The 10035-nt window shown below is 41.7% G+C and overlaps 1 protein-coding gene across 1 annotated transcript; it reads right to left on the bottom strand.

Annotated features, from left to right (window-relative positions):
- Positions 1–1296: 1296 nt before the first annotated feature.
- LOC122820126 (high affinity immunoglobulin gamma Fc receptor I-like) lies at positions 1297–4891 on the bottom strand. Its single transcript, XM_044097301.1, has 6 exons — positions 4861–4891; positions 4016–4300; positions 3691–3936; positions 1594–1719; positions 1451–1522; positions 1297–1376 (listed from the first exon to the last, which is right to left on the bottom strand). Exons 1-6 carry the CDS (start codon positions 4889–4891, stop codon positions 1297–1299), a joined length of 840 nt encoding a protein of 279 aa, XP_043953236.1.
- Between the last annotated feature and the right edge of the window lie 5144 nt (positions 4892–10035).

Raw genomic sequence — 10035 nt, 5'->3', positions numbered from 1 at the left:
AGGTTATAATGAACAGTCTGATTTTGAACAAATTTCTTAATTTTGGGGTAAGGGATTTGAAACTAAAACTACTCTATCGGTAAGTATTTAGAAGTAGGTCAAATCTGTGATCTCTCTGTGAGGTTCCTCCTGCTGTGTTATCAGAGCCCAGGAAGCCATAAAATTAGCATTTATTGCAGGGCACAAGCCGGTTTGGTTCACAGAACATCAAAGGTCTTTTAACCACATCTGGTATGGTTTAAAATAAAATGCAACATAGATCATTAACATTTTTCTAACTATTAATAGCAAGTTTATAATTAAAGTGTATTATCTAAGTTTAGAATGGTGAATGCTGAATGTATTTGAAAATTGTACTGTCTATGATAATATCTGAATCAAATGGAAATTGTTTCAATGAAAATGTGTTGTTTAGTATTAGAAAATTGTTCAGGATTTATGTGATAAGGCAAAGATTCAAATCTTTGGAGATGCTGATTGCAGACGAGAAAAACTAGGTTTGTGAAGATAATCTTTCCTTAAATTAAATTACTGAGTTTAACTTGTGAAGGAGACACTTTAAAATTCACAGGTATATGTGAAGTCGTATGTTAAGGGTCTATTTGATCAGGTGGCTCTAGCAGCTGCTTGCTCTTTTGTCTTACAGGAGACAAAAGGGGCTTTTTGATCCTGGCGTGAAGTTAGGGGAAGTTCTAAGTTTTATTGGCGTCCAAGGTAGCGTCTGATTGGTTATACAGAGCTACGCCTTAATGAATATATTAACAAGGAGAGAAACGCCTTCACTATAAGAGATCGAACACGATAATAATAATTTAGATAGCTGTACTATTCTGCCTTTTTGGCATCGGCTTTCTCCAAAGACATGTCTTTGCCTTTTCTTTCTCTGTCTTTGTCCCTTTGTCTTTTAATTCTTTTGTCTCAGTTAAAGAATGTACTTTTTCTGTAACTCTGCAGTTTTCTTGTTAATTCATACGCTTCTTGTGTGGAATTAAACGCTGTAATTCTGTGACGTCATCACGCATCGCCGTTCCTGATTGCCACACGCTGCTCGCCGGAAGAACCCGGGAAATAGGAAGAAATAGAGAGGCAAGCTTTTTCCAAATTAAGCTAACTTAGTATTACTTCCTTCAACAAGGTCCAACAGAACCTCTGCTACATTCTGAGTCAATGGACTCCTTGTGACACTTCCTGTACTCATCTGTGACATCACTTCCTGTCACAGAAGACCGACAGGAAGTGATGTCAGAATTGAGTCAAACATTTTCAGGACTGTCTCCAGGGTCAGTTCGGTGAAGATCAGCAGCTGATGGTTCCTCTGGGTCCGACCCGACCAGAACCGGTCCTCACCTCGGTGTAGACGGTGTCTGAACCAGAACCTGGACAGAACCACACAGACTGGTCAGAACCAGAACCAGAATTAGTCTGGCTCTTGGTTTGGACCCGGCCGGACCTGTTCTGAGACGGTCCAGTGGTTCTGCTCTGATCCCGACCTCACTGTAGGTGACGAAATCTTTCTCTGCAACTGCAGGAGAAACAGCAGCTTTACCTCTGACTGAAGCTCACAGTAACAACACAGAAAATACAGTAACTGACCTCGGAGCTTCCTCTGAACGCATCGTCTCCCCAGTACAACCAGTAACACCAGAACAGAACCGGCTGGAACCAGAACAGACAGGAGCAGCAGAGGAAGCCGGCCAGCAGGGGGCGCTGAACCTGAAACTGACAGGAAACAGCTCAACGTTATAATCGTTATCCTTACAGTTATGGTCAGACTGATCTGGATCGAACCGACCCGCTCAGCCATGCTGACACACCATGCTAACACGCCATGCTAACACCATGCTGACACACCATGCTAACACCATGCTAACACGCCATGCTGACACGCCATGCTGACACACCATGCTAACACATCATGCTAACACCATGCTGACACACCATGCTAACACCATGCTGACACACCATGCTGACACACCATGCTAACACCATGCTGACACACCATGCTAACACCATGCTGACACACCATGCTAACACGCCATGCTAACACCATGCTGACACACCATGCTAACACCATGCTAACACGCCATGCTGACACGCCATGCTGACACACCATGCTAACACATCATGCTAACACGCCATGCTGACACACCATGCTAACACATCATGCTAACACCATGCTAACACACCATGCTGACACGCCATGCTAACACACCATGCTAGGGTGACCAGACGTCCTCTTTTTCCCGGACATGTCCAACTTTTCAGACCTAAAAAAATGTCCGGGGGAAATTTAAAAATCGTCCGGGATTTTGGTCAACTGCCTCAAAACACATTACATAGCTTACAGTGCATTGTGATTACATTGCCACTCCGTTCCACTACTCCATTCCAGGTTTCTTTGTATGGCAAAGAAATCGGTAGCATATGTGTGTCCGCTGGTTCTACCCCCCCCCCCCCCCCCACCCCCACCCCCCCAACAAAAAAAGAAGTGTCCTACTTTTCAGAAACCCAAATCTGGTCACCCTACACCATGCCGACACACCATGCTAAGTCCTTCCTGTTCCCCTGTAAACCATCCAGCTGTGCTCTACAGGAAGTGGAAGTGTGATGCTCTGGTCTGACTAAAAGATTCTTCAGGATCTTTTTTGACCCGTTCTGAGCTCCGTCTGACAGCAGCTCTTTTCTACTGTCTCTTTAAATGAGGCCCCGCCCGCTCCAGCTCCCAGAGCGTTCCACCTCTTCGGCCATCTTTGTAGTCTGATAACAGATATTTTTTCCCTTTTTGGTGCCAGATTGGTGAAAAGAGGTGAGACCGGTCCATTCAGCCTCACCGGATGGAGCCAGAAAATGTTTCATGAATGAAGTCGACTGGAAACAAAACCTCCGCAGAGTTAGCCTGTTAGCTAACACTAACGCTAAGAACACCACTGAGAACAACAAACCGTTTCTGGAATAAAACTATTCACAGCAGGTTCTGTCCATGGTGCTAATGTTAGCACACAACGCTAACATTAGCACCATGCTACTGCTAGCAAAACAACAATGAAGTCATGTCTAAAATAAAAGTTGTTGTCATATTAGCGTCTTTAGCAGCTTAGCACTTTGCTGTGTCGTGGTTTCTGTGGAGACAGAAGGAACTGAGCCAATCAGACGGAGTCTTTCAGTGAATCCTTCCTGATGCAGCTGAACAACCCAACGTTTAGACTGATCCACTTAACTACAAAATAAAAATGGCCGATTCTCCAAACTGGTTAACCAGAAGTCTGAGACTTTATCAGTTCCACAGCAAATACTGTGATGTGATGGTCCAGAAAAACAGAACAGGGAACAGAGAAAACCCAGGACTGACTATAAGACCCAAACCCAAAGATACTTTATCGTCTCAGAACCAGAAGAGACGAAGACCAACTGCTCCAAAACCATAAAATGCAGTTTAGGTCTGAAACATGTTCCCTTTAAAATCACATTAATTATCGTTCCCACAGTCATTAGCCAAATCTCTGAGTAACTTGGGTTCAGTGCCTTGCTCAAGGACACTTCACTGGGAGGCAGAGAGGGAGTGGAACCAGCCTCCAAACGTTTTGAGACTGTTGGAAGAAATCACACAACAACTCTAAAAGAAGCTCAAAAGAAGACATTTGGGTTGAGGTCACGACCCTGTGGAACTCCACACTTCAGATGACCTCTGACCTTTGACAGAGATCCTGCTGGATGGAGACTCTCCATGACCTCTGATGTTACATTTATAGAGGCCTTCATCAGAGCTGGAAACATGGAGGAGGGTCATGTGACCTGATGATCCATCACCAATGAAGGAGCCATCTTTATAGAAAGCAGCTGGGAGGTTGTGGGTTGGATTCCTTGCTCTGCAGCTCAGAGTGACGTCATCTCCCTCCATCACAGGGAGGACAGGACTCTGCAGGATCACTGATCCACCTCAACACAGAGACAAACTACAGCATTTCATCCATTTCCACACAGCTTCAGCAACACTAACTCCACAGTCTGATCTTACCAGAGACAGAGAGCTGGATGCTGCTGCTGCTGCTGCTGCTGCTGCTGCTGCTGCTGCTGCTGCTGGAGGATCCAGACCTGGACTCACACCAGTACACACCAGTATCAAACGGTGTGATGTGACTGACCTCACAGGAGGAACCAGCTGGTTCCCCCCAGTCCTCACACTCAGTCCTGGTCTCTCCGGTCGTGTTCCTCCTCACAGATCTGTTTTCATCTTCACAGATCAGAGTCACTGGTTCTCCTTCAAAGAACTGAGATCTGCTGGGACTCACAGTCAGAGGAACTGGAGGGAAACAGGAACAATCAGTCCAGACACTGAAGAACTTTCTGGACTGAAGAACTTTCTCTTCTGGACTCGACTCAGCAACATTGAGTTCAGATGAAGAGGAAATCTTTACCCACCTTTGTTGGTTCTGTGGCTCAGTGATGAGGTCAGTGATGATGTCATTGATGATGTCATCACTGGAGGTCAGAACAATAGATTTAAAACTGAAGGTCCAGTTGATTCTGGTTCTATTGGAACCAGAACTTCATCATCTGCGCTTCCTCCAGCTGCTGTGGTTCTTTCCACCGTCGTTTCCTTCAGTGGTTGTTGGTGCAGCGCCCCCACAGGCCAGGAGGGGAACAGGTTGGTTTGACTCAGAACCACAGCAGCTGGAGGTGGAGCAGATGTTCTGGTTCCAGTAGAACCGGGTCAACCGGACCACCAGGAGGGAAACATCCTCAGAAACATAAAACATAAATTTCGGTAATCTGTTTTAGACTTTTGTGTCTCTGATGTTAAAGTCTAAAACCGTTTGAATCTGAACCTCATAAATTGGACCAGAACCGGGTCGTACTCACTGAGCAGCCGCAGCAGAGACGGTACCGCCATGGTTCCTTCTGATGAATGAAGATTTTCTTATGAAAAACCACTTCCTGTCTCCTGGTAAACAGCAGCAGCTCCAGGTTTCCATCAACCAGCTGATCAATAAATACGATCAATAAATACGATCAATAAACAGAAAAACAACAAAAAGTTTAAATTCCTGCTGAAGCAGCAGAGCGGTGAACCTCACAGCTCCGTCTGCAGAGGAAACAATAATAACAATAATAATAATAATAATAATAATAATAATAATAATAATAATAATAATAATAATAATAATAACAACATTATTATTAATAATAATAACATTAATAATAACAACAGTCTGCTCTGTTTCAATCTCCTGAGCTGTTTCATAATTCTGTAAGGTTCTAAAGAATCTCACAAGTTGGTTCTGGAAGGTCCAAAAGAGACAGAAGAAGAAGAAGAAGCTGTAGGTTCTGTTCAGCAGAACCAGAGGAAACCGTCACCTGGAGAGATTTACCAGAAGGTCGTCTGGTTTCTCAGAAACCCAGAGGTGAAAGGTCACCAGCAGCAGAACTTCCTCTGGTTTTCACACTAACATTTCACATCACTGCTGCAAAAACACTTCAGAGCAGCAGCAACCTGGACGACCTCTGACCTGGACGACCTCTGACCTGGACGACCTCTGACCTGGACGACCTCTGACCTCTGCTGGAGTTGCAGACGTTTAGTTCCAGAGTTCTGCAGAGCCGATTGGAACCAAACTGGAAACTTTTATCTTTTATCATCCAGATTTTTAATGGATAAATCATTTATGATTCATCATCTGATTTATTGATTTATTGATTATTGCAACATGCCCAAACTGAGTTTCAAAATAAGATTAATTTTCTAAAATGAGTCAAATTAAATTCAGCTGTAAGCTGAATTTAATTTAATTTAATAAACATTTAATAATTTAAAAAACATTTAAAACATTTAATGTTTAAATGTGTGAATAAATCAAAGTCAGTGATTTTTCAGTGTTTCTGATGTCACAGTAATAAATATTTAGAATAAATTATGTAAAAATGAATAAATCACAGTAAAACTGTTACAATAAATGAAACTGTTACAGGAAACAGTTTAATCCTCCTTCCTGTAAACTAAAAGTGAAAGTAACTCAGTGATATAAAGCCGATTCATTCTCCTCTCCGCTCTCAGTCTGGACTGCAGACCGTCCACTCCCGTTACCATGGAGACCAGCTGCTGGTTTCTGGCTGCTTCCCTCATTTACCTGGCAACAGGTGAGTCGATACGAACCATTAGCATCCTGGTCTTCATCTTTCATTAACTTCATAAAATTACAGAACCAGCTAATCCTGAATGTGAGACGGGAATGTGTGTGTGTGTGTGTGTGTGTATGTGTATGTGTGTGTGTGTGTGTGTGTGTGTGTGTGTGTGTGTGTGTGTGTGTGTGTGTGTGGTTCTGTCTCGCTGCCAGGCTGCATTAACTCCCACCAGGTCAGTCTGGACTTTGATTGGTCCGGTTTCTCCAAATAATCACTAACAGGAAGGCACGTTTAAAGGCTCAGACAAACAGCTTCAGTTTCATTGTGATCCTGGTGAAACCAGAACCAGAGGATCCATAATCCCCATGAGGCGTTCAGGGACATTAGAGACTAAAAAGAAGGAAATTTATACCGAACAATTCAGAAACTTTCAGTTTCATCTCTGAAATTTTCTAGAAGTTTCCAGATGACAAAATTTGAGAATTGTTGCATTTTGGAAATTTTCAGTTTCAGAATTTGACTCAGAAACTTCCAGGTTTTTTTTTTCCGTCAGAAAATTTCTAACATTAATTTCAAATTTTCTGAGTTTTGTTTTTTTTGGTAGAAATGTCCTCGATTTTTTTCTGGCTGAAGATTCTGGATTTCTGAGACACTAAAAGAAACTTCAGAGCCACAATCAAACATCTGACCTCTGACCTCATCTGACCTCTGACCTCATCTGACCTCTGACCTCATCTGACCTCATTTGACCCGTCCTCCACCAGCCAAATGAAAGAGAAAACCTTCAACATAATAAAGAGTTTAGTCAAATGAACGAGTGAATCTCCGTTTCCTTCGGCCCCTTGATGCTTCTTCTGATTTACATGAACGCATCATTTCTTCATCAGTGGATTCTGTTTGGTCAGAACCGATCCAGAACCGGAACATCTGGTTCCAGAGACAAAACGTTGCAGAACGCCCCCCAACATGGCGGCTTATGATTTGACATGGAACCAGAAGGTTTTCTCGTGGTTTCCAGTCGGCTTCCTGTCCCTAAACTCTAAACCGTTCTGATGTTTGTGCGTCCAGGCCAACAGGAAGTGAGCATCTCCCAACAGGAAGTGAGCGTGCTGCAGGACGTCATGTTGGTGTGCCGTGGCGGCGTGGCCAACATCTCCGTCCTGAAGTGGACCCGGCCGGACCTGAGCGCCGGCGGCTACGTTTACTTCTACAGGAACAAGCGGAACTTTGAGCGCTACCAGCACCGCCGTTTCCACGGCAGAGTCATGCTGCGGGACGCCGCCATGACGGGCGGAGACGCCTCGCTCATCCTGAGGAACGCCAGCTTCCTGGACGCCGGGACCTACGAGTGTCACCTGCAGGGGGCGGGGCCAGGCCCCGAGGTCCGCCGCTCCATCAACCTGACGGTCACAGACACAGGTGGGTCCGGGTCCGGTTCTGGTTCTGGTTCTGTCTGAGCGGTTCTGATCCAGCTGCTGGTTTCTGTTCTCTGCAGTGGAGACGCCGGCGGCCATGATGGAGGGCAGCGAGCGGCCTGCAGCTGCTGATGGCGACAGTGGGAAGGAAACAGGAAGAAGCAACTTTATCGTTGCTGCAGTTGCTGCTGCAGTTGCTGCAGCTGTTGTTGTTGTTATAGTTGTTGTTTCCCTTAAAGTTACAATAGAGAGAAAATATTTGATCCCAATAATCTAAACGGCTCCATTCATCCATTCATCTATTTATTTATTAAATCTAAAATAAAACTTCAAATTGTAAAACTTTTATTTAAGAAGTTTAAAATGTTTGAATGTCTGACAGTTTAGAAACATTTTCATCCTGAAACTTTGAATAATTTTTAGTCAGATATAAAAAAAGTTTCATGCTGAATGAACAGATCAGGAATTATCAGTTATTGATCGATGATTGACAGAAACTACGACTGAGGATTGATCTGAAACCAAAATGAAACCAAAATGAAACTCAGATTCACAGGAAGTTATGATTCACCTGTTAATAACAGAAATAATCAAACTGAAAGAGATTTTTATGGTTTTGAATCAGAAACAAAAGTAAAAGTTTCTCATGATCTGATAAATATTCATATTTTCAGCAGAAGTTGATTTTGTTTCTGTTTTCATCCACAGAAACATGATAGTAATAAAATATAAAATGTTTCATCGCTGCAGGTCAGTCAATATTTGGAATAACTTTGATATGAATCCATGTTTTCCTGAATATTCAACCATTTATACTGAATGTTTATTTATTATGTTTTTTTATTTTAAACACAAAATGAAACAGAAACAAGTTTCTGTTTCATTCTGACATTTATTTCTTTTTCTCTCTTTTATTTCTGAATCTCCAGTTTGATTTCATTTTTCTGTTCAGAACCGTTTGGAGTTTATTGTAGTTTATTGTAGTTTGGAGTTTATTGTAAACAAGGAAGTGTGATGGATGAATGTGAAGAATTAAATGACTCAGATCATTTTAGTATGAATAGTGATTATTGTAAATGAATTATAAAACCAGGAGAACCGTGAAACTGTGAAATAAGAAAATGAAAAGATTTGAATCTGATGAAGGAAAATAAAAGAAATGAAATTAAATAGAATCTTAACTCCAGAACCCATTTGCTTTAAATCCTTTAAATATAATATAATATATAAAATAGTAGGTGAGGTGGAAGCAGTGAAAACGTTAAGAGATGATAATTTATTGGTTTATGCAGATAGAGATCAGATGCTAATGAGGATTAATGAGATGCAAGAAAAAAGTAATGAGAGTGAAAGATGGAATCTGAACTGATCTGAGATTAAAGATCATGTAAAAGGAAGTCGAGTTGTTAAAGTTTGTTTGTTTCAACAGGAGTTAAAAGTTCTGCTAGGTCAGTTTTATTATTAATCCTAGAAGAAGATAAATGACCTGAAAAGGTGATGATTGGATTTATCAGTTATATAATAAAACAATACATTCCTCCACCAACCAGATGTTATAAATGTCAAAGGTTTGGACATGTTGCTGCCTGCAGAGCTAAAGCTAAGTGTGCTAAGTGCTGCAGAGCTAAAGCTAAGTGTGCTAAGTGCTGCAGAGCTAAAGCTAAGTGTGCTAAGTGTGGAGGAGCTAAAGCTAAGTGTGCTAAGTGTGGAGGAGCTAAAGCTAAGTGTGCTAAGTGCTGCAGAGATAAAGCTAAGTGTGCTAAGTGCTGCAGAGCTAAAGCTAAGTGTGCTAAGTGCTGCAGAGCTAAAGCTAAGTGTGCTAAGTGCTGCAGAGCTAAAGCTAAGTGTGCTAAATGTGGAGGAGCATAAAAATGTTCTCAGTTAAAGTTTGTGGTGGGGAACAAAGAGCTGCATTTAAAGGATGAGAAGCTCATAAAACAGCAACGCAGGTACAAAATATAGGAGGAAAAGAAAAAATTACGTATGAAGATTCAGTTAAAACGCTAATTTAATGTTAATGATAATGATAAAAACATTTCTGGGCCCCAAACAGCAGAGCAACTGGAGAACCAAGAGAACCTGAGGAAGAACAATGATGGTGGAGAAGAAGAAATGCTGCATTTATTGTGGAAGGAATAAATTGTAATAAATCTTTTTGAGAGTGGAAGTGTGAAAGCAGAAGTTTGAAGGAGGAAGACATGAAGTTCTGCTTTCAGACTGAAAATGATGCTCTTAAATTATGGCAGGAAAGTTCCTCCGTACAGATGTGGAGGATCAGAGCGGCTCGTAGAAACTGAATCCATTCATCTACATGTTTAAGAAAATAATTATTAGTAATTATAATAATAACTTTTATTTAGGAAGAAAAGCTCTTTAACTAGAGAACAGTTAACTTATTATTATTAATAATAATAATAATTATTATTATTATATTAAACATATAGATCCAATGAAAGGCAAATAAAACTATTGGACTTCTGTAACATGATGGGTCTGATGG

Source organism: Gambusia affinis, linkage group LG18, assembly GCF_019740435.1.
Source record: "Gambusia affinis linkage group LG18, SWU_Gaff_1.0, whole genome shotgun sequence".
NCBI lineage: Eukaryota > Metazoa > Chordata > Actinopteri > Cyprinodontiformes > Poeciliidae > Gambusia > Gambusia affinis.
Note: the sequence above shows the minus strand (reverse complement) of the source record. Positions and strands in the feature narration are given on the sequence as shown.